We start from the raw sequence: 24070 nt of genomic DNA on the forward strand, positions 1-24070 counted from the left end.
ATAATGACAGATGCCAGAGACAGCGAAAATGGCGCATTCGGTTTACAGACTTTGGCAGTCAACCTCGTTCCCAGGGTCCTCTCCTACTCGGCCCCCGAGTAGGAGAGGACCCTGGGAACGAGGTTGTTTGCCAGTCTGGCCGGCCAACGCACTCTTGGTGTAATAAGAATAAGTTGAACAAATTGACGTCAGTTTTTCATGCGTCTGTCCTGTTATTGATCATGAATTTCGTAAAAACATTGTCAAAGTACGCCTCGCGTGGATTCGCAGTCAATTTGTTTTTCAAAGTATAACAAAAGGCCAGAAAGGACAAAACGAAGTCAAAACGCGGGATAAAAAGGCAAAAAAAATTAAATTTTATTAAATCTGATGCGACCAAAATCAAAAATTTGTTTCACTCTCTCACTGGTTAACGGAAAAAAGGAAGACTTTCTATTGGTTGAAAAGTGACAGATTGACGTTTGGCTGTTTTCAAATTCCCCGTTCTCGTTCGTTTAGTCAACATTGCATATTAAATTATAACTTTGAGTGTCTGCCCGCTTATTGACAATGAAAATTAGCCACTGAGCGCGCGAGAATTTCTCCAGTTATTGTAAAATGTGCTATTTCGCCCGCTTTTACTGCAAGAGCAGGAGACCGTGGCTCGAACCCTCGCCGGTGAAGCGTATTTTCACTGGTGCGTTATACCTTGCTTTTACACGTTTATTCAAGATGAACTGACCCATACAGGTATGTAACGTACGGATACGAGATTTTCAAGCGGTATGTTTTTAAATAACCGAATACAGAAATACTATAATAATGTTAAAACACTCCCCCCACCCCACCCCCTATGTAATTGGACTCTCCTTTATTTACCCTTGTGAATATCAGAAATGCTTATAAACGCATAACGCTTGCGTTTAATAAACTGGTAAATCCTCTTAAATTGGTTTTCATCTATCTTCGATCTTTCAGTTTGCCGTTGCAAAGGTTATTTTTCTGTTGTGTGAAGACTTGCCTTATTGTTGCCTGGACAGGGTAACCACCCTAATTCTGTATTGAGGCTCGACTTTGAGATTTCTGGTAAGATGTTTAGTTGTTTGTTCGCAGGATTGATGCCCCCATTTTGTCCGATATTTTGTCAACTATTGTTCTAATTGTCTTTAGGTAAGACTAACCAATTAGAATCCATTGTCCGCTGATATATTTATAGGTCTTAGCAGAGGGTGGGGGGGGGGGGGGGGGAATGGGGAAAAGAAAAAGAAGCTGATAAAATTTCAATCAAAATGGCGGCCGTGTTGTTTACGCCTCCAATGTGCCTTTTCCGCAACGAAAACAAACATTTTTGAAAAAAACCTAAATCGAACGAAAAACTTGTACAGAATATTCCATAGTTTAAACAGTGGAAAATTGAGAGTTCACGGCGAGGAAATTACACTTCGACAACAGACTGTCGTATTTTCAAAGCGAAGAGGATCTCCCATCGCAAATCGTCGCCAGTGTTGCAAACCTTAATTTACCAAAAATGTTTGAATGCTTCTAGGAATCAGACGCACAAAAAATGACAAGTTTGATTGTCAATTTTTACTGAAATGCTATTTTGACTGACCGATGATTATTGGCTTGGTCTTCGCGAAATTTTTGAAAAATGTGCTCGATCCGCACGGGTCGATAAATTTGCTCCAAATTTGGCTTGCAATTCTTTCAAATCGCTTTTGTGTTTGTTGCCTCGTGGCGGAAATTGTACTCGTTCGCTAACGCTTATCTGAATAAAATTTATCATCCAGGAAAGCTTCTGTCTGTTTTTCTGTGTATTTTCATTGGTGACTCCGTGGCAACTTGAACTAAGCAATCTTACGCAAAACAAACACATGTCTTCTCAAGCGCCGATCAAACCAATCATCCGGGGGAGGGGGGCGGGTACTTGACCCATGTTTAGGTAGGGGGTGCCGCTGGGGGTTTGAAACCCTGACCCTGCTTAGGACGTAAATAACCTTCCCTGTGTAGGACAACGCAATCTATTTCAAGACCCTATTTAGGTTCCATTCCCTAGATTGCTTCTAGAGTTACCTGAATTTTTCGTTCTTTTACTTCATACTGATCCCCTTCAGTTCTTTGAGCCCTCCTCGAATCAGCTCAAAAGACATTTATGGGTCCTCAAATTTTTTTTCTAAAAGGAAAATAAGTTGTTTTAGTTAATAAAGTTGTCGTTATTTTCTTGAAAAGATGAAAATATTCATCAGTTGTTATTTCATTTACTAAGTCGAAACCTTGCCGTCCTTCTTTCTTTATCCTTTTTTTGTTCAGTGTTTGTTGTGGTTTCTCAACATACGCGTATACCCTAAAGAAGAAAAGCCGTGCCTTTCGAAATAATGAAAAAAATATATATATATTTCCCTGGCCTTTAAATCATGCGTATTTCTTTCCAGGAAAGAATTTTAGAATTGCGTTTTGATCTTTTGATGGTTACAGCGGCACCCCACTACTGTAGCAGAGTCTTTTCTGTATAGAGGCTCCGTTCGCAGGTGTTACAACAGCACTACAAATCATTTAGTTTCTTTTACACAACACGAAGCCCTATGCGGAACTTTTCTCACAAAAACATGGTGTAAGATCTTAGCGTAAATGATTTTTTGTTCTCACTTTCATTCGTTAGTTGTTTGCGCGCTTTCGCTCCAGTTCACCTTTTTATCACGCACTATTTTTGTTCCGCGTTGTGTTTCGCACCTTTCATTAGCATTTACTTGTTTTATATGTTGTTAATTTTTAAGCTTCTTTCGCATATTTTAGTTAAGTTAATTTTGTGGTTTAAAAGCAGGATTTACAGCGTGGTCCAAAAACGCACTACAGCAGACGCCAGGCAGTTTTCCTTTTCCCGGTTCGCCCCAGTTTCACTTCCTCGGTCCGCCGAAATATTTCAGTTTTGTGGATTTAGAAATCCTACAATTTTAAACCATCGTCTTCTTCGTCCTCGTTTGTTCGCTTGTTGCTGATTAAATTCTATGAAGCGTTTTAAAAGAGCGTCTCTGTTATTCAAATAAATAATCCAAACAAGAGCAAGGCTGATTTCACGGTCAGGAAAGTATATTTTTCCAATATTTTGAAAGGCAAGGCCTTTCTTCTTCAGGGTATGTTTGAGACTGACCCTGTGGTAAGAGACGTAGTTTGAAACAGTTACAATAGAAACCTAGAAAACATAGGCTTGACCTGCATGCACTGATGCGACCTTGTAACTTATGTATTAAGGATTTTTTTGTTAACGTGGCATGAATCAAATTAAAATTTTCACCTTTGCTAAGTGTAGAGAAATGGAAAAAAATTCTATGGGAGTCAATAATGGGGAACTTCTAAATGCTCTTAGTATAAATCTACAAGTGTTCTATCACGAATGCCGTTCTCTGATTGGCTACGCTACTCGCTATCTATTCTGTGTTAGTATAAATCTACTAGTGTTCTATCACGAATGCCGTTCTCTGATTGGCTACGCTACTCGCTATCTATTCTGTGATAGATAGTGAGTAGCGGTTTTCAACAAAATGGCGGCCGCTTCGTCGTGTTTTTGAAGTGTCTGCGATGAGGATATAGATAATTTACTTGTTTAGTTTTGAACGACTAGTAGATTTATACTAAAACAATTAGATTATTCGCTCTCGATTTCTATGCGTGATAGCTGATTCGGGCTGCGCCCTCATCAGCTATCACGCGATAGAAATCTCGAGCTCATAATCTAATTGTTAAATAGATAGTGAGTAGCGATTTTCAACAAAATGGCGCTCGCTTCTTCGCGTTTTCGAAGTGTCTGAGATGAGGAAATAGATAATTTACTTGTTTAGTTTTGAACGACTAGTAGATTTATACTAAAACAATTAGATTATTCGCTCTCAATTTCTATGCGTGATAGTTGATTCGGGCTTCGCCCTCATCAACTATCACGCGATAGAAATTGAGAGCGAATAATCTAATTGTTAAATAGCAACATAGTGTGATAGAAACTAGAAACATGGCCAGAGTCAGGTGGCCTGGGCTGGGGGCGGGAGCGAGGGAAATGGCCGCCATGTGACGTCAACACACGCAAGCGCAGTTATCGCTTACTTAGGGAAATCAGTTTTAGTTGTCCGTTCTCCCCTCTGAGTTAATACTACATTTTCCATATTCACGGTTACGGAAAACTGCATTCGATGAGCCGCTCGTCGAAATGAAGAGAAGAAGTATTGATCCTTCGAAACTCCGAAGGCCTATAAAACGTTCTCGTATCACAGAATCAATTTATGGAAGGTAAAGTCGAAGTGTTGCCGAGTTGGGTTCTTCATCTCTGAGCACTTGCACTATCGCACCGTGAATATAGAAGCGTTTGTCTGAAATATATTTTTTCTTTTTCTTGCTTCTAGCGTATTTCTGTACGTCAGATTTTTCTTAGTATGGATTCTGGTCTTGACTGCGGACTTCCTTTTGGAGTTTCGCTTTGAATATCTTTGGCCGTTTTGGCTACTTTTGCGGAGCGCTTACGACTCATTCAAGTACCAAGGTTTGGTAAGTCTTGAGTTTTCACGTAAATCATTCGTGTTTCATTGGCCGTTTCATTGACCCTAAGGTTGCTATCATTAATGCGGTTTTGTAGTGAAATTGCTATAGCATACATGATTGCGTTCAAGCCTCATATTTTCCTGTTTTTATTTCAGGCATTCTCTCTTCTCTTTCTCACCCTGGCTTTCTGTTCGGATCTAATTTGTTTGATGTTTCTGCCGGTACACTGGTTGTTCTTTGCCGCAAGTACTTATGTGTGGGTTCAGTTCGTCTGGCATACAGGTAATTTCTAGCATTTTAAATCCGTTAGGGGCGGGAGTTCTTAAAAACATTGGTTGCAAAATTCGCACAAGGAAGATTTCAGTGTTTACATTTCGCCAAGCGTTGTGGATCAAAGATATGAAATTTACATTTCGGAGCGTGGGGAATTGCCGGGAATATGATTTCACCGCGCGGGATTTTCAGTAATGAAGTAAGAATCCTAACTTACTATCCGATGATTCTCTGATTCTAATAATTGACTGTCTTAACGTTTGCAGATCGCGGTTTATGCTTGCCAACCGTTAGTCTATGGTTACTGTTTGTATACGTCGAAGCGTCTGTTCGACTTCGTGAGCTGAAAAATCTTCCCTTTCATTTAGATCTTTGTCGTCCTTTCGCTGCTCACTGGTAAGTACGATACTGATGCGCTGTCTTAAAAACGTTTTTGTCCCAGACAATTATGCATGTAGTTTATTTTGAGGTAAAAAATGAACATTTTCTGAGAGCGACACGACCGAACCTAATTTACATTTTAGGCTAAAAGTTTCGAAGTCTGGCAGCTGGTTCTTTCATGCAAAGCAGCTTTCGTTTAGAATCTGTCGGAAGTAGTGCTCTATTGTAGTAAGATTTAAATTGCGATCTTTAATATTTCCTTGAAAATTCTACAATCCAAAGTGGTGGCGGCATTTCCTCTGATAAACATAATTTACCGAAGACAACGTTTTTAGCGCCACATTTTACGTCAATATTCTGGGGAGTTTCGTTTTTCGTGTGATTAATCATTAAACTATGGTTTATTTTGGAAATGAAAGAGATGTTGGTTTCGTTTGAAAGATGATGGGCGAAACACCATCTTGTCTAATTTTTTGTGCATATACGTAATATTTCAGACCTGTATTTTGTTCATAAACCATGTACATTGCTACGTTGTCACGAGTTGTAGATATTTCGACCTGCTTTGACATTTAATATATATGCTACGGTGGAAATTAATTGTTCATTTTAAGGTTAGGTAACTCTGGTTAAATTTAGGAATTTAGCTTAAAAGCGCAGTCAATCGTGACTTCGTACAATTTATGTTCTTTATGAAGTTTTGTAAAAATTCAAAAGTAACCTTTGACGTGTTTCCTTCTCCCCTTCACTTTGTGCTGAGAGATTGCACCTTGTATAAATTTAGTTTGAAGGGAAGAAAGTTGCCTTTAATTTAAGCCTTTGTTAATATCTGCAAAACTCTGGCACTGAAAGCCCAACGGAAACTTTCGCTGTTTTATCTTCTTTCTGCTTCTCCTTGTCCTAGTTAAAAGCATGGTAAGACTTCATTCACACTCAGATTTTCAAGCCCTAAACTTTTGAAAATGAGGAGACTCAGAAATTACTAGTGCAGTAGCAAGTTTAATATAACACAACAGTCAATCAAGCGAGTTTGCCTTGGTCAGGAAATCAACATTCGCATAGTTTTGTATTGTACTATTGATTGAGTCATAGTGGACTTTCCATTCATGGCTTGAAAAATGGATTGTCATTTTCCTCTGATTTTTTAGATATTTCGTCAGAAATTGCAAGCATTTTTTTTTTAAAAAGTAAGAGTTGAAGATAGCACTTTAAATTGGAAGGCTTTCTATCAATTTGGGAGGATTAAAGTGTCTGCACATCATACTAAATATAATGTGAACAGAAAGGACAAGGAAACAGAAAATAACATAGCTTTAAGTTTTCATTGTATACTGACTAGGGTTTAGTGACAAGCAAATTCGTGAAAGGCTCTTGTAAGGTGCGCTGATGTTGGTCATCTGTTCATTTTACACCTGGAGCCGCAAAGTGTTTCGCTTTCACCACTGGAGTGGCAGAGTCGTACTCTGGCACAATAGTTGTGCTGACATGAGCATTTTGTGTGCAACAAAAGGCCTATCTGGCATGGGTTTGTACCAGCACAAAGGGTTCATAGTGTGAGCATAACCTGATTCAGTGTTTTTGCTTGCTTTAGTTTACTTTCATTCTATTACTGTCGTTGATGAAAGACTGCTTATGCTGAAAAAAAAAATAAAAAATTAAAAATTAAAAAAGCTTCTGCTGAATTACTAAATATGTACATATCATAGATCACCTTACTCATATATGGTTCAAACTTATCTACATGCTCATTCATTGTTCAAAATTTCTGATAATTTCTTGGAAGCTACATTTATGTCCAAAGGAGCTATTGTTAGTTGAATCATTAAAAATAATTATCTCGAGTAGTGCAGACAAGTAGTGGACTAATGCCAAATAAATACATTACTATTGTTGTTATGCTGATTTTCTTGCTGTGATTCCTTAAATGTTCACAGATGTTTAATTAAAGCAGGCTGAGTTTTTGCATTGAGAAATCAAATGATTGGATGTTTTTGAGCAGTAGAATATTTCCTAAAACAGCCAAGTCCCAGGGAATAGTTGAGAACCTATTCTGTTCACCCCCTACCTCTTTCCTCTTGTAAAAAAATTAAACATTTTTTTCCCAAGAGACGGCCAGATGTCCTTTATAAAATATCCTTCAAGCTGATTAGAATTTTGAAAATTTTTTTAAGCCAGTCAACTACACGGTTGTCATACGTTTTGTGCCACTTGATGTGATCAACTTCAATTTGTAACAAACACATTGCTTTCTTATTAAAATGAACCTACAACAGTCATCAGTATCCAAAACACCACGATGTCATTAAAGGTATTCAGCCGTCACAGGTGTTGCAGGTTACAGTTCTAATGACAGCCCTGAACTAATCTAGATGAAAATAGCATTTCAATCACACTGAACCATTCTACTGCTCAAATTCATTTCATTAACAACTAGCTTGTCTGGATTTTACATTTTTGTTCGCATTGCGCTTTCCAATTTTTCGAAATATTCATCATACACTGTAGCTTATTGCAAGGAGGTGAAATTGTAGAGAATAAGTGTTTGCCATTAGATATTAACAATTATTCCATGAACATGTATTCGATATGAGATAATAGATAGCCAAGGCTATAATATATCATCTCATTTCCAACAAGCGCAAGTGGAATGAGGGTTTTATTAAAAACAGTCAAGGAATATTGTTAGATCTTGCTGATTTCGCTTTGCAAGAACAACCAGAAGATAATTCAATGATCTCTATTTCTCGGGCATGGTATAGTGGCTCATATACCCTGGCCACTAAGCCAATCAAATCCCTGAAATTGCAATATTCAATGATCCAGTTTTTAAGAAATGTACACATTCATTTCATATATTGTTGCATGAGTTAATCCATATTTTGCAGTATTCTTCCCAGCTGTGCTTTTTGCCCCTCAGAAAATGCCACAGGTGGGATTTTCAGCAACAAGTACTTGTTTGAGGAAGTTACAGATACTCATCTGTGGCCCTATACTGCAATAAAGAAATGATATTGCTGCATTTAGCTTTGGGTTGTGGCTTCTGATTATCTATTTATTCAATTTTAACCAAGTCACCCTAGGTGCCTTGTTAGCGTCACTAAATATAACTGTGGGAATTCTTAACATTTTTAAAATATTAGTAGTTTTAGACAAGGCCATTGTTATTGTAATAGGTTTAGCCCCCCAAACAACCTTTTTAGATCTTTTCATGAAACAACTGTTCACATCATTATTTTAACAATCACTGTTTGTAATTTTCTTGCAGTATTGGGTATCCAGTGGTTACACTTGGTTATGGAGTGAAAAGTTATGTAGGCTATAAAATGCGCCAGGTGAGAATAAGTTTGTTTCATCCTGTTGAAAAGCTGTCAAACGTAAACTGTACCAGCTGCTTCAAAACTAGTAACTGCAACATAAATCTCGGTGACTTTTTTACGATAACAATATTTAACATTTGCACGTTTACCCAAAGATTCTACTCCTTGCAGGTTTGGCCAGTGAAGGCCTCCCTTTAGTTTTTAGGTGAACCGTGGCTTACATGTTGTACCTAATTTATATAGTGTATGCAAATAAGAGGTGCCTCAAATAGAGAAAATAAAATAGATGAATAAATATTTTTAGAGGAACGCACTATACATCTGCCATAGTTGGAATGAACACAGGACCATTTTGTATGATTAAGGCCTGGTTCACACTAGTGACTGAAGCGACGGAAGCGGAGTCAGAACTGGAGTCCGAATCAAAAGAATCTTCTCACCTAGTGTGAGTCAATGTGACAGAAGCAGAAACGGAAGCCTCTCTTTCGTTCAAAATGTCGGAAGGCAGCCAGGTTTTCCATTCAAAATCTCACTTAAGGACGGTGCCTACTATTGTTACTGCGCATACGTTCTGCGCATCGCGAGATACTCGGGTTTCCTATGGGTGGTGCCTACTAATACAGGAACATTTTTGCACGGTTTAAAACTATACATAGAAAGCAGATCTTACAAAATGCTTTTGGTATCTCAAAAGAAAATTGGGGGTAACCATGCATTTTTCAGAGATAATTAAGCTTCAATTTAAGAAAAAAATCCCATACATTGCTTATATTTTGGCATTTTTTAGAGATATTATTGCTTAATTATCTCTGAAAAATGCGTGGTTACCCCCAATTTTCTTTTTGGATTCCAATAGGCCTTGCTGAGATCTGCTTTTCCCGCATAGTCATAAACCGCACAAAAATACTTCGGTATTAGTAGGCACCATCCTTAAAGGGATTGGGAATGATGTATGTGATTGGTTTCAAGATCCTTCTGCTTGCACTTCCAATTATGATCAACCAGCTCTTGGACAGAAGTTGAAAGCTGGGTGTCTAAGGAGCTTGTTCCTTATACAAATTTTTTGAAAGGTAAGGTGAATTTTGAAGAATGCATTTTCCTCAAAGGGGGGCATTCATAGGACTCCTAGATGCCCTTCTGGCTAAAACATTGTCAATCAGTTCCCACTTGATCACAAGCAATGGAATCGGAAGAAGTTTAGCGTATGTTCTGGTTCTTGAGATTCCAGTTCCGTTGAGCTTACAGTTGCAATCCTGTCTCCGTGGTTTGATTCACACTGGATTGGAAGGTTCTTATGCTTCCGATTCCTTCGCCAGTGTGAACTAGCCATAAGAAGTGGTTAACCCTCATAAGATGCAACCTTGGGCTGGTTCATGAACAAAGTGGTTATTCACTAAAGAAACTTGCTCTGCATCAGCAGGCAAGTGAAACACTTACTTGACTATCATCTTGGATTTGTTGAATGTAAATTAGAAGTTGTAGTGAATTTGGGAAGGTGATGTTTTGAGTGAGGATGGGCACTTTATGAGAGCAAATTTTGCTCTGACAAAGGGCCAGCATTCAAAATATCAGCTTCCCAAATACATTACAGCATTTAATTTACCTTTATCAGTTCGGACTTCCCAAGTTGATGATGAGGCAAGTGGTTTCATGAAGCCTATACTTAAACTAATATGACATCCTATGTATTGTAGAAAATACACTGAAGTCTACTGTCAAGGAAGAATATAAGTTAGGAAAACTTACGACTATGTTCGGATCATTCCAGTACAAAACTTGCACAGGATGGCTCCATATTAGAATTTGAACAAGTTTGCTGCACATTTACTTTTAATTAAAATCCAGCACAGCTTTACACTCCATCGGTACAGAGTTTGAGACTGACATGAATCCAAAAACTGCATCTGCTTCTGCTAAAAAGCTTGTTCGATTTAGTGGTCTGGATTTTAGTAGTAAGCAAGAACAAAAGACCTTTGTTTGCAAATTTTGTTCCAGACCCAAACTGGATTTTGTACAATGTGAACATAGCCTGTGGATAATTCTTGTGTTTTTGTTTAGTTAGGTGAGCATTCATTCAACAACACTGACTCAATTTTTCTAACTGAGGAGCTATTTTGACTAAAGGTGCATTCAATTGACCCTATTCTAGAGTAGGAATACATGCAATGACGACAAGAAATCCCTCGTAAGAGGTTTTTTGGAGTTACTGGAGTGCAAAATTTTTAGTCCAGGGCCCCTCTGGATATCAGCCTTGATGTTGAATGGGCCACCGGGGCAAAATAAAGTTTACCTAAAATCGCTCTTAAAATATCATGTGTCGGCAAAAGGTTGTAGAAATACCTTCCCAAATTTAATTGAAAAGAAAAATCCAACAGCTATTCCACTTATTCTTATTCCGGAATACGGTCAATTGAACACAACCTTATATTGTGATTTCTTGAATTCTACAGCGAAGAGTGCAACATGTGGCAAAGGAGAATGAGTTTTATATGCAACTTATTAACCTTGCATTACCACCTGAGTCAAATAACCATACAGAAGCCACAGAGAGGCCACCCAGAGGTAAACCATTTAGGTTGTTTTACTGCTAATTTTGGTTTGTATCTTACATTATTTTGTTTTTGTACTTTTATTTTTTTAAGAGTAACAATAGGATCATTTCAAATCACAGAAATTCACTTTTTACTTGTAGATTTTTTTTCCACATTCCTTTGTGGGATATTTTAAAATTTGTTAATGCTTCATTGAGGCCCTGTTTCCCTCTTCTGATTTTGAATGCAAATACTGAGCTGAAACTGACCTTTGGGAATTCCTTTTGTCCTATGTGCCACTTACATAATTTAACTAAGTATGTTAGCCAACACGGGCCAATTGACTAGAGCTTTTACTCATTGCTGGGCCCTTTTAGTTAGACGTTCATTCAAACTTCTGTTGAAAACAAGTTCAATAAACATTATCAGCTGTCTTAAAGGTGGATTATTGAATGCGTTCTCGAACTCTTTTTTTTGTGTGTGTGTACTTGTAAAAGCAACAGCCCTGCTGGTAGTGTCAAAGTGTCAATGTTTTCTTGATTTTACCCCAGGTTAATGAAACAAAATCAGTGACAGAAAGATGAAACAGTTGTGATGTTGATGTGGTCAGGCATTTGAGTCCCAGCAAAGGGTTGAGGGAAAAAATTCTGTTTTTCTTTTTTCTTTTTTTTCTTTTTGAAAGCTAAGCACTTCAAAGGCTCCAAACAATTTAAAAAATTAATAAAAAAAATTAAACAATTTTTTTTCCCAAAATCTAAAGAAAATTATGGCAAAATTGCCAAGACCCAGCGTTTGATCCTTTGAGACTCCAGGCACTTTGTACATCTCCTCGATCTAACCTTTATTCTTACTTTGTATTTGATATTAAGTTTTTAATGCTGTTATTTCAGTTCTAACCTTTACTCTACGTTTATATTTGATGTTAAGTTTTTGATGCTGTTATTTCAGCTATTTGTAATGGCAAAGTTGCAAATGGAGATGTGGCAATACCAAGAGGGCGGTCTCTACCTGTTTTGACAAATGGTATAAACACAAAAACTGATCTTGACCTGATTATAGCCAAGGAGGCTAGCCGTCGTGGCTTAAAACTAAGTGACTTAGAGTCAAGAGCCACTTTGAAAGGAAATAATACTACGTTAGATGCCCCGCCGAGTGTTCCTTCTAAGAAAACTAGCGAGGATCATAACCTTAATGAACTTGATAAAATGTCTGTGGAGGGAGGTCAAAAGAGTGTTAAGGGAGGGCAGCAAAACCGCGCCGCTACTTTTGGAGTGTTTGCAAAGTCATCAAAGAAAAGTGCTGCAAAGGGAAATGAAAAGTTGAAAGACTACGAAGAAGAGGATGATGAGAATGAAGAGTCTGACAGCGATTCATTAAGCGCTTCCAGTAGCTCCATCAACAACAGCAGAAAGAACAGTAGAAGTAGCTCTCCAAAGGTGAGGCTCCTGCTTTGTTTATTTAAGGACGACACCTACTAATACAGAGGTATTTTTGTGCAGTTTGTGACTATGCGGGAAAAGCAGATCTTCACAAGAGCTATTGGAATCCAAAAAGAAAATTGGTGGTAACCACGCATTCTTTTCAGTTCCAGTGTGGAGGCGTGACTTTAATGCTAATAGGCATGATGTCATTTCTGTCTTCAGGGACATGAGAAATCTCAGTCTGTTGACCTTGGACCCAGTCTTTCTTCTCAGCTGAAGGAGGAGCGGTTGCTACGGTAGGTACCCAGTTACTTTTGTTTACACAATTTTACGACTGTGAATGTCATTTTTAATATGAAGTTTATGTGGTAATAAAAATAAAAGTTGTGTTTTTGACCGTAGCTATTCAAGGCGGAGTATTCCACTTTTCAAGAAAGGCACTAGACCTCCAATCACGAGGCTGGAGTAAAATTTTGTTTATTTCAATATCACGTGGCATTGAATACCTACGGTGTTAGAAAAAAAATGTTGTTATTATCTTAAGTTTTAAAACACTATTCACTTTGTGTTTCAGCCGTCGTGCTGAGAGCAGCCTATCTCAATTAGAGAATGACAGCAAGAGGCTGCGAGTTGAGCTGCAAACAAGCCGACAGGGGGAGCAGGAGCTTCGGTCTACAATGCACAGTTTAATGGCCAGTGAACGCTCTACTAAGGTTGAATTACAGCAGCTAAAGTCCGAGTGTGAGGTCATACAGCAAAAGTAAGTTGGGGTGGACGAATTGAGGCGTTAAAAATATGAATGGATGTTGTGCCGCCAGCGCTAAGGACACAAATGATCGATCATACAATTAACTCTGCAGTTGTATGTTAAAGTGCTAAAGTGAACAACGGACAATCAAATATACATGGAATCACCTAGGCACTTTACCATAAACTGCAGAGTTAATTCTCTGATCCATCATTGATAATATGGGTATGTAGAACCCTGAATCGCAGTCAGTGTGTATCATACTGGCCCAAACTAAGGAAGGAACGTGTTAAGACTGTGTCACCCTTGTTATCGAGCGGGATAGAATCTATGGGCTGGCGTTAGAAAATTGCTGTTGGTCAAGGAGTAGTTGGAGGAAGGGGATAGATTCCCAGTACGCTGTTTGGCTTTTACTAAACGAGGCATTTGTCTGCGAAAGCCTAGTGATCTATGTTTTTATTTTCTAGGCTGCAAACCATGTCCTCAGCGCGACAGCAAGATCGTAACTCAATCTCTTCCCTGGAGCGTAAGCTAAAAACGGAGCGAGATGCGCGGCTTCTGGCCGAGAGTCAGCTTCGTGAGGAACGTAGAAGACAGAAAGCAGAGGACGCAGCGGCCAAACAGCGCGACGAGACTACGGGACACGAAGCGTGTAACGCGCTCCGTGCCGAGCTTGAGGAAGATAGCCGACAGCTGCGCGCCTTACTGCAGGAGAAGGAAGAAGACATCAAACGAATCGATAAAGAAGCTGAAACACTGCGTCAGAAGACCCGCGAGTATGACAGCATGCAGCTTAAGAAGGAGACGGAGGTGCTTATGTCGGCTCTTACTGCAATGCAAGGCAAGAACACTCACTTAGAGAACAGTTTGAGCTCGGAGACGCGCTTGAAGCTGGATCTGTTCTCTGCTCTGGGCGAAACCCGCCGGCAGTTGGAGATAGCACAGGCGAATCTCAAGAGCAAAGATCGGGAGATCGAAGCTTTAAAGCTCAAGATTGCAGAGGTTATGGCTGTCATGCCGTCTGCTACTACCTACACTACCGGGGATTCCCCGGGAGTTCCACCTCACACTCCCCGCTACGCCTCAAATCATCTCATCTCTCCAAACCATATTGATTTGTCTGGCAGCGGCTTAGACCCCAGCGCTCCTTGCTATATTCCAGTGTGTAAGAACCCCAAGGGCCTGCTGTAAGCTGCCACGTTAAGTTTGTTGCTACCCGAGGTTGCTCTGGCCTTTTACAGTCTCGCAGATTGTGGCTGAACGGTGATAAAAAATGTGCGAAATGGGAAGGAAACGAGTAAAGAAAGTGGCGCGAGCCTTAGGGGAATGAGGTGTGAAGGTTCTTTGCTTTGTCACGCATGAAGAAAGTGCGTGACGGGCCCAAAGAATAGCACAATTCGCGGTTACCGTTACATTTTTATAATATGTGATTAAATTGGAGAACAAGTTCAGAAATGAATTCGTGATTGAAAAAAAATTACAAAGAATGCGAAGTTTCGATAAGATTTGCTTCAAACTTGAGGAAATATAAAAGTTTGAATTTCGCGGGGTTTTTCTTTTTACAAAGAAATATACTGACGGCCGCCAGGCTAACATTGTCCGCAGGCCATACATTTCTCTGTAAAAATCGCAATTTTTTTAATTTTATTGTTTCTTCACATTTTGGTAAATTCATTATGGCGAATTCATTTCTGAACCCGCTTTTCAACTGAATCCTGTTAAAAGTGTCGCAGTAACCGTTGATTGTGCTTTTGTGGTGTCCCCGGTCGTTCGTTTAAATTACTGAAGACACTAGTCTCAACAGGCCAAGCCACAACCTGCGAGTGTGTAACAGGCTTTTAATTTATAATCGTACTTAAGTTATTGGGTTTTTCATCGGGGTAGCGCAGCGAATCAAGTGCAGTGTTTTTCTGGGATTGCGTATCTTCAGCTTATATTTCGTTAAAAGTAACGCAGATGTTGTCTAGTTTCGTGACGAAAAGCGCCAAATTTGTCAGATTCTGATGTGACAGTATTGCTTTCCATTTCCGATGCCTGCTGACAATCTTATCACGCTTTAGCACCTGTTTCTATCGGTACGTCGTTCCTTTCTTACGCTCTTTGACTCCTTATCATTCGAATGGTGGGCCAGATTTGAGCACACGCAAGGGTTAGCGCAGATCTTTCTACCTTGCACAGGTTTTTAGACATAACGTAGGGTACGCTCTCTCAAGCGGCCTGGAGTGAAATGTTTCTTGAGAAGTAGAGGCCAATAACTAATTCTTCGATCTTGTGAGAAAAACTGAGGCACAAAACAGCCTAATAGAACTTGGGAGTTTACTATTAACCGAGCATATTTTATTATTTATTGCATTCCAAACTCCGTTCTTGGCCCTTGTGGGTTTCTTCACGCTGTTTTCTCGTTCACCTTCGCGAGCAAGGAACGATGGGGTCTAAGTGTTATTGACAGTGATATGTCAGGTTGGAACATCCACTAAGAAAACGACAAAAGTTATTAATAAAAAGGGAAAAAAGCAGTCAGATATTCGTAACCTTAGTTTAATAAATTATGATGCCGTTGAGAACGTTTTGTGTTAAATTTATTTCCGACTTTGCGGGCAAGCAAGCTCTCTGTTTGACCAGCCGCGAGAGGATTGGGGCAGGGCGGGAGAAGTCGTTAAAAACACTTTTCCCGAAGGACAAAGTGCTTTTCTTCCTCGCTCGGTTTGCTTGTTCGGAGTGAGTTTCGGAATTGAAAGAAATTCCGTCATTATTTTCAAGAAATGCGAGCACATTTGTAAATTTCCCGCTAAAATCTGCGGCAGGTCGAGCGGGGCTGTAATCAATCATGATTGATGGTGTGTCTGTTTTCAGCCAATGGCATTTTCCTTACCCAATAGAGAGCTTGCGCGCTAGGCCCCTTCCCCTCTCCTCTTAGGAAGGTCTGATAGTTTATTTCGCTTTAGCGGTTGTATCACTACACATCCTCGGAGACCCAGGGGCAGATAGTTGGGTCAAAAGGAAGTCGAAGCGACTTCCTATTGACCCAACTCTCTGCCCCTGGGTCTCCTAGGAAGATCGCTACAGCGTCCTTTATGAAAGTGTGACTTTCGTTCTTAAAGAGGGTTTGGCTGAAAAAATATCTGTTAGCTGTTTCAGCATTTCGCACTGATTGTGTGAGAAGTGAATTGAGCTCAAATGTCGGAGATTAATGTCAATTTTAAAATGAAGCGAATCGACTAAACGTCAGTGTAGTAAACAACCGGAATGCGAGGTAGCTGCCCCCCAATTCAATTGATTTTTGATTTGTGCTACCGTCGAACCTCCCTTTGCGACCATCAAGCGACCTCCTCTCATTAGCGACAACTTTTCCAAAATACCAAAAGTTTTCAAGTCAAATCACTATAGATGGAACCTCTCGTAGGCGACCACCTTTCGTAAGCGACCACTTTTAGAGATGATTTTTTAAAATTTTCAATTGTTTTAAACCTCCCGTAGGCGACCACTTGACACACAATCTGCTGTACCTCTCATGGGTGGAAATTAAAAAATGTGTCGCTGTAACATATTGGGCACATCATTACAGCGGACGCCGTAAATCTCACAGTTTTTTTTTTTTTTTAGAGTGATCACAATTTTTATTTGCCTTACATGACAGCACATTTATAATACTGAACGCTACTAACATTTCTTACAATACTCACAATACTAAACACAATAACTATATCTACATCGTTAACAATACTTACTATACTTACAATACTAAAATAACTTACATTTTGTCCATGAAAAAAAAAAGTACACTTATTTCAGTCTAGGCGGGAAATAGATTGTAAATAGGTGGAAACAACAATAATAGTAATACGGGATGGTGTGATAGAAGTGCCCGGGGGGGGGGGGTACTCCCTTATATGGGCTATATAGGTATGTGCGGCGCCAAAGGGTATGGTTTTTCGGCTGTTTTGGTCATAAATAGGGTATCGCTTTTAGCCATTTTCCCGCCATTTTGGTAATAAATAGGGTATAGATTTTTGCACTCTAGTCCTGGGTTCGATTTTTTTTAGAAGAAGCTACTTCAGGTCATAAATAGGGTAGGGAAAATCGCAGATTTTGGTCATAAATAGGGTAAGGGTTTTGGAAAGCGGGCCGCACACCCCTACCCAATTTTTTTTAAGTACCCCCCCCCCCCCCCGGGTAGAAGTGCGACCGTGTCAGACTGTGCCAGAAATAAATTTTTTTGAGATGAGGGGTTGCCATTTGTTATTAAAGGCAGTGATAGTGTTGTTTTTGGTGGCTATAAATTGTTCCGTGAGGGCTTTCTCATGCAGTTGTATTTTATAGAACTCGAAGTCTAAGGAATTCTCGTTTAAGAAGCACTTATATATGAAATATTTTGCAACGAGTAGAGTAAATCTCACAGTTGGAGCTACCGGAAGTGTTTCCCGATATAACTTAGCATTGAAACAATTGATAAAATACACATGCATTATACTTCACTCTGAAATAAACTTTAATCAGATAATACACTTGTAGATAATACCAGATAATACACTTGTAGCTAAGAAAAGTTATTACTATAGGTTTCGATAAGCACTGGAAAAAGGGTTACGCCTCCGCTATTACCATATGTAAATTACCCGAAAGTTAGATGCCCTGTGGTCTGACCTCTGGTAAGCGACCACCTTCCGTAAGCGACCACATATCCTTGACATTATGGGTGGTCGCTTACGGGAGGTTCGACTGTATATCAATCAGTCATGCATCGACCAGTGAAATCAAGAAAACACGAGGACTGCGGCCTCAAAGCCTCCTCAAAATATGAAAACCTTTGCCCCAGGCCTGCCTATAGGCCCATTGCGATATTGAAAATGGCGGTTCCGAGCGAAACAAGTATTTACCTAGCGAATGGGGCGTTGTGAGGGGCGTTGTCTGTTGCGTGACAAGCTACTCAAGGACTGTCATGCTACTGCGTCACAGAAAAAGGTAAAGGCTATGAAAATGGCTGAGAACAAATGGTTTTCCGGTGTCTTAAAAGAACTCCGAAGATGTTCCATTGACTAATCTCAGGAGCCCAAAATGAGTCCACAAAATGGATTTCTCTTCGAGGCCGTCCGATGTGGCTTTTCCCATATTCCTCTTTGAGCTTGAAGAAATGGTCACATGGTCCATATAGTGCTTGCTCATGGTCCGAGTGCAGTTTGCGAAGGTCGTTCGTTTCCCAATATAACATTTTAGGAAGAAATAAAGATGCCAGGAGAGAAGGCAGTTTGTGTTTTGTTGCCCAACGATAGCTCCGTGAAAGGTACCATCCATTTTGAGCAGGTTAGTGGAGAATGTTTTAGGTTCACGGAGAATTCAGGCTGTCAGGGCAGCGTACTTTTACAATTCGCGATTTCTTGACTTGTTGTAGCTAGCTCAAACTATTGGCAACCGCAAAGCGCAATTTTTTATTATTTTTCAAATCCTTTGAAACGGCGGAAAGCATGTTAGGAAGTGACGTTTCAATTTATCGGGAAAAGAATACATTTTCTATGATTTTTTCCTTTCGTGCGATAATTTAGTTTGTTTCGCTATGCATATAAACTTACACAAAAATGGACGGTCAAGAGAGGGGGCAATCAGTGTTTCGCAATTTTTGTCGTCTCATATGGGAAGGTAGCGAAAATTTACTCATCAACTGAAGCAAAGTACTGTATCATCCTTAAATCTTGTGGACTTTTTGTTTTGTGATTCGCGAATTGCAGCTTACCCCACTCTGACAAATGCCACATTCGAATATTCCTAGATTTGAATAATTATGGAATATCCAAGGAACGTTAAAATAATCGCCCTGTAGCTATCCTGTCCCCAGCCAATGAGACATTTTTTTTCTTTTCAATACGTTGGTTATCAAGTTTCTGGAGGGAGCATGCCTGTCTTTTGGGCATTTTACTGTTTTCCTGGCAGGTGTTGGTCAGAATAATGAACAGGGTGGTAGAGTTGAACCCATCTAGGGAGGCGGTGTGGTCAAACGTTTCGGGTGCCAGACTTGTAATCTGTAGGTCATACTCTGAACACTTGCCAGAGTTGTTTTAAATTTCCATTGATTATTGAGGGAAATGATGTGGTGCAATTTCAGAATACCTGTCCACTCGCTAGGTGCATTACTCTGAAACCCATGGTCTGTGCTACTGCGCTCAACAGATGAATAAGTAATTGAGCTAAGTATTAAACTGGAGTGCTACTGTGGTCCGCAGTCCCGTACTGGATGAATAATGCGTGTGATTTTGGGCATTAACGCTTAAAGAACGAGGCAACACTATGCAAATTAGATGACTGAGGGACTGCGGTAGCTGGTTTTTGAGTGTTAGATTTTAGTGGCCGGGTATTCTAGAATATCTAGCCAATGATGCTATGCATTTTATGTCTCTCCTAACAAATGCAGAATGAAGGAAACTGCAGGATTTATGGGGAGGTAACTGGACTCACACCTGGTAAACATGGATTCCACGTCCATCAGTTTGGAGATGGTACAAATGGTAGGTTCAACCAAGACTCTCAAAGTGTTTTGTAATAAAAGGCAACATAACAGAAATAAGCCATGTCAAAGGGGTCTTGGGGAAAGTTAATGTGAATTAAGTGGTGAATTGACCAGTTGCTGGTATAGTTTGAGAACTGTAAGTTTCTCAAATTAAAACCAGTGCTTTTCCATTAGAGTGTTTGGTCTGATCCTCTGAGTTAGATTTAATAGTGTATTTAACATCTTGAGTAGTCATGCATTTTCTTTAAAGTGCAGGTCCAGAAAAAATCCATACCTACCCTTAGGAAAGTAATTGGAAATCCTAGGAGGAGGGGGGGGGATCTTAAAAGCCAAAGTTTTAGAAGCAAAGTATAAAGGTAAACTTGAGTTTTCTGGGGGGTGGGGGGGTGCAAAACAAAAACCTTCCGTGGGGGGAGTATGGATATTTTCTGGAACTGCACAATGTGACTTGTATGTTTACAACTATTGCACTGTTTGCGAGAGGCTTTAACAACAAAGTTCATGATCATGAGAAGCTACTGTATGTACTTAGGCTGAGCATAGTTAAAGCTAATTATGCTCAGGTTGTTCAAATGTCAATCAATGTCTGACTTGCCATTCACAGTTTTAAAGGAGTGGCTCTTATCCACTTGATCATACCAGACAGAATTTTTACTACCCACAAGTGCAAAAACTGTATAAGGAAAATGATCTTATAAAAAATTTAAAAACCTAGATTTCTGGCTGTCTCTTTTTGTGTCTTGTTCATTGCTTACATTCTTTGTGATATTTTAACAAAGTCGTCAAAACAATTTTTATTTAAACTCATCATAGACCTCTAAGGTAAAAATGTGACCTGATTCACCAGCCAGTAAATGCCATTAGTAGGACCTCTAAGGGTCATAAACTTAAACATGAATGTTAAGCATATTGTCTTTTTATTTCAGGTTGCACGAGTGCTGGCCCTCATTTCAATCCAGCTGGTAAATTGCATGGAGGCCCAAACGATGAAGAACGGTAGTGAAACTAGTTTATATTTTATTTGCCATATTCATCAAGTTTTGCGTAGTACTTGCAATTAAGGCCAAGCTGCTGTCAACCTCTGAAAATGGAAAATTTAGAGTTGTCATTTTGTGTCAACTTTGCCTTAGTTTCAGTATCTGTGAGTGAAAGTGATATTTGAACTTGAAGATTTAGGAGATAAAATAAATTGTGCAGCTCCAGAAAATGTTCATTCCCCCACCACTGCAGGTGCTACAGAATTCCATGGGGACCGGGATCTCTAAAGCCAAATTTTATTAAAGAGGAGGTATGAAAGTAAATTAGCATATCCATCAAGGAGTGGTTCTAAACCAAAAGAACCTTCCATAGGTGGGATCAGGACATTTTCTGGAACAACACATTACTATAACAGAAAATTTGAAAAGGGGAGGATAAATAATGAACAAGCTGTTTCCCGTTATCACGGGCCTTTACTCTTAACAAACCAAGAAAAAGTGAAAAGAGCTCAAAAATTGAAGGATTTGTGTAAAAAGTTTGGCAAATATCAGCCAAAACAACAGAAAGTTATCAAAGAGGCACTTAAGGTAGCATGGTTAATGAGGATTTGGCTACAGAATACTTGTCACTTTTGGCTGTGTGTGTTGGGAAGAGCGGGATACACAATTTGCAAAAGGAATTTGCAGAAACAAGAACAAGAAAAATTTTTTTTTTTTTAATTTCATTACTACCAATTAAAATTCACTGCCAGTTGTCAGGACTAATGTGAAGCACTATATCATGGTTTATTATTCGGCCCCGAGCTCTCCATTTATAGCTGGGGTTTGAGTTGCCCAATCTTATTTTCTGCTTTTTATTTGTGTTTTGTATCAATTCCTTTTTATTCCAAGATCAGATTATTGCTGTTTGTTATGGCATGACAAGAAAAAATTGCTGTTTCAATAACATGTTGTGTTTTATTTTCCAGCCATTATGGAGATCTTGGTAATATCACAGCTGATGATAAGGGTGTGGCCAAAGTTGACATAACAGACAAGCTTGTTACTATTGTTGGAAAGGACTCTGTTGTTGGACGTACCATTGTGGTGAGAGGCAAACTTATCCAAACTAAATTTTGCCCCCAGTCTTCCCCTTCTTTACAATTGGCACTGAAGTTAAAGTGACCACTTTTTAATGTGCCTTTGTAATAATTCGGAATCATCCTTACATCATCCGAAAGTTCTCAAGGACTATGTTAGAACTGAAAATGCTGTTCCAAAGGTGGATCTGTAAAGAAGCACTCAGGTTATAATCAGCTTTTACCTTGTATTGAGTCTTTCACTACTCTTTCAAGCATTTGTTGTTGTAATCAGGTGTGAAATCCTAACTTTTGTGATTACTAAAATGAGAGCTGCTTCACACCACGCTCCCACTGTACTGTTTGCTATGCTGTACATGGTGATTAAGAGATCATTATTTTATAATATGCATGTGCTGATAATTATTTTTTTGGCAGGCTTCTTCACTAAATTTTTTGTGATTTTCTCCCAATTTTAGGTTCATGCAAAGGAAGATGACCTGGGTAAAGGTGGTGATGTAGAAAGTACTAAGACTGGGAATGCTGGACCTCGTTTTGCTTGTGGTGTGATCGGGGTTTCTAAGTAAACAGTATCGCTGGTTGAATCTGCATGTTGACATGATGGCAATGCCCATTGCAAACTGAGTAACCTACAAGGAATCAGGCTAAAAGTTTGTTATAAACAAACACAACTAGAAATAATAATCAATAAAGTTTTTAACTTCTGGTTTAATGGACTTGTCCTACTTGCTGAATAAATCCAGTTTTGAAAATTCAATAGTGCACCATTTCTAACTCGCATAACTCTTTCTGTTCATTTCCAACCATTACCTGTAATCTGGCATTTTTTCTTTGAATGAAAGTTTGGCAGCATGAAAACTTTTGCTGACTTTCACTGGAAAAGGAATGTAGTAATCCAAGGTTGTTGTTCCACCTCACCACTGATTTTTTCAAGAAATCCCAAGAAGACTGTCATTACTTACCTGTTTCTGTCTTTCTGATTTCTGCTTGGTAAATTTTTAATTTTGTTGGCACTGGCAAAACAGCTTGTCTTGTCGTTGAAGTCACCTGTTCACCTCCCTCTGCCCCCCCCCCCCCCTCCCTCCATCACTCTGTCAAGGGCTGTTTGGTTACTTTCACAATTCTGTATGACTCCTCCCCTCAAAAGTACGAGCACAGTCTGTCAAACTATGATTCAAACACCATGGGACAGTTCTTATTTAGTGTTTGCATTGTGCACTTTGATGTTGTGTGACTCCTGGACCAATAACAGTGTTGGTATTGCAGAGGGCTCTATGGTATAGAGGCTCTTCAAACAATTTATTAGTTTCGCGTTTCACTTTGTTTCACTTTCAGATATGGCATTCCACTAGCCTGTTAAAGGGGCACTGCCTTGGTGATTTTGCTATATTTTCATCAAAACTGCTCAAATAGTTGACAAAGAACCCTTTTTCTAACATGAAATTGCTGTTAGAACACGTGGAAGAAAATATGAAGCAATTTGTCCTAGGAAGAACAAACTACAAACATAAAAAAAAATATATAAATTCTGTACTTAGAGCGCAATTAAAATTTTTAAAGTGGGATATTTCATTCGGATCCACCGAACTTCGTCAGCCACAATGCAAATATGAATGTTAAGAAGGGTTATTTAAGGGTTATATAATTATATAACCCTTCTTAACATTCATATTTGCATTGTGGCTGACGAAGTTCGGTGGATCCGAACGAAATATCCCACTTAAAAAAAATCCCACTTTAAAAATTTTAATTGCGCCCTAAGTACAGAATTTTTATACTTTTCATATTTTAAAATCATGATTCCAGAGCAGGAAAACAATATGTTTGATTCAAACTATAAACAGTTTTTGATAACTTTTCTACAATACGCAGGAGGAACTTGAAAAACTTGGCCATTTTTTTTCAAGTTGCAATCCATTTCCATCCTAGCCATCCACAGCCAAAGATAATTAATACCAGTTTCTGTGCACTAGTAGGGTTTTTGGAAACAAAACTGAACCATTATTTTGGCGGTGATTCCATCAATTTAAATTATATGTTTTTTTTTTCCCTTTAATCCAATATTGAGGATGGGTAGTGAGGCTGGTAAGTCACTACCCCCATCCCGTCAGTGTCCTCTTCACTCCCCCACCCCCTATCTCATAAGGCCCATGTATTTCCCCCACATTTACTGTAACAATACCTCTAATTAAGGCGGGGGTCTACATGAAAGCCGTTTTCACGCCACTTAAAATTGGTTTAACCAAAATATCTCATTTGCATTTCAAGCAATACAAAAGCCCTATGCTCATTACACAAATCAATGTTTCGGGGTGTTTTGAAAATTTTGGGGTGATTT

The 24070-nt window shown here is 39.2% G+C and overlaps 2 protein-coding genes and 1 long non-coding RNA gene across 3 annotated transcripts; 2 read left to right on the forward strand and 1 right to left on the reverse strand.

Moving 5' to 3' along the window:
* Window positions 1-4083: 4083 nt before the first annotated feature.
* Window positions 4084-15741, forward strand: LOC146474480 (macoilin-like). The gene is made up of 10 exons (XM_085117079.1): window positions 4084-4257; window positions 4371-4512; window positions 4662-4788; window positions 5046-5175; window positions 8426-8492; window positions 10928-11039; window positions 11957-12444; window positions 12652-12725; window positions 13004-13189; window positions 13645-15741. Exons 1-10 carry the CDS (start codon window positions 4178-4180, stop codon window positions 14366-14368), a joined length of 2130 nt encoding a protein of 709 aa, XP_084973205.1. The 5' UTR covers window positions 4084-4177; the 3' UTR covers window positions 14369-15741.
* A 1022-nt stretch (window positions 15742-16763) lies between these two features.
* Window positions 16764-17558, reverse strand: LOC146474481 (uncharacterized). The gene is made up of 2 exons (XR_014866146.1): window positions 17374-17558; window positions 16764-17058 (listed from the first exon to the last, which is right to left on the reverse strand). It is a non-coding gene; the product is annotated as an uncharacterized LOC146474481 (long non-coding RNA).
* Window positions 17559-18098: 540 nt separating this feature from the next.
* On the forward strand, window positions 18099-22489 carry LOC146474482 (superoxide dismutase [Cu-Zn]-like). The gene is made up of 5 exons (XM_085117081.1): window positions 18099-18478; window positions 19581-19674; window positions 20603-20672; window positions 21622-21739; window positions 22191-22489. The coding sequence occupies exons 1-5, from the start codon at window positions 18404-18406 to the stop codon at window positions 22296-22298; spliced, it is 465 nt and encodes a 154-aa protein (XP_084973207.1). The 5' UTR covers window positions 18099-18403; the 3' UTR covers window positions 22299-22489.
* Window positions 22490-24070: the final 1581 nt, after the last annotated feature.

Source organism: Pavona decussata, unplaced genomic scaffold, assembly GCF_977016875.1.
Source record: "Pavona decussata unplaced genomic scaffold, jaPavDecu1.1 SCAFFOLD_89, whole genome shotgun sequence".
Classification (NCBI taxonomy): domain Eukaryota; kingdom Metazoa; phylum Cnidaria; class Anthozoa; order Scleractinia; family Agariciidae; genus Pavona; species Pavona decussata.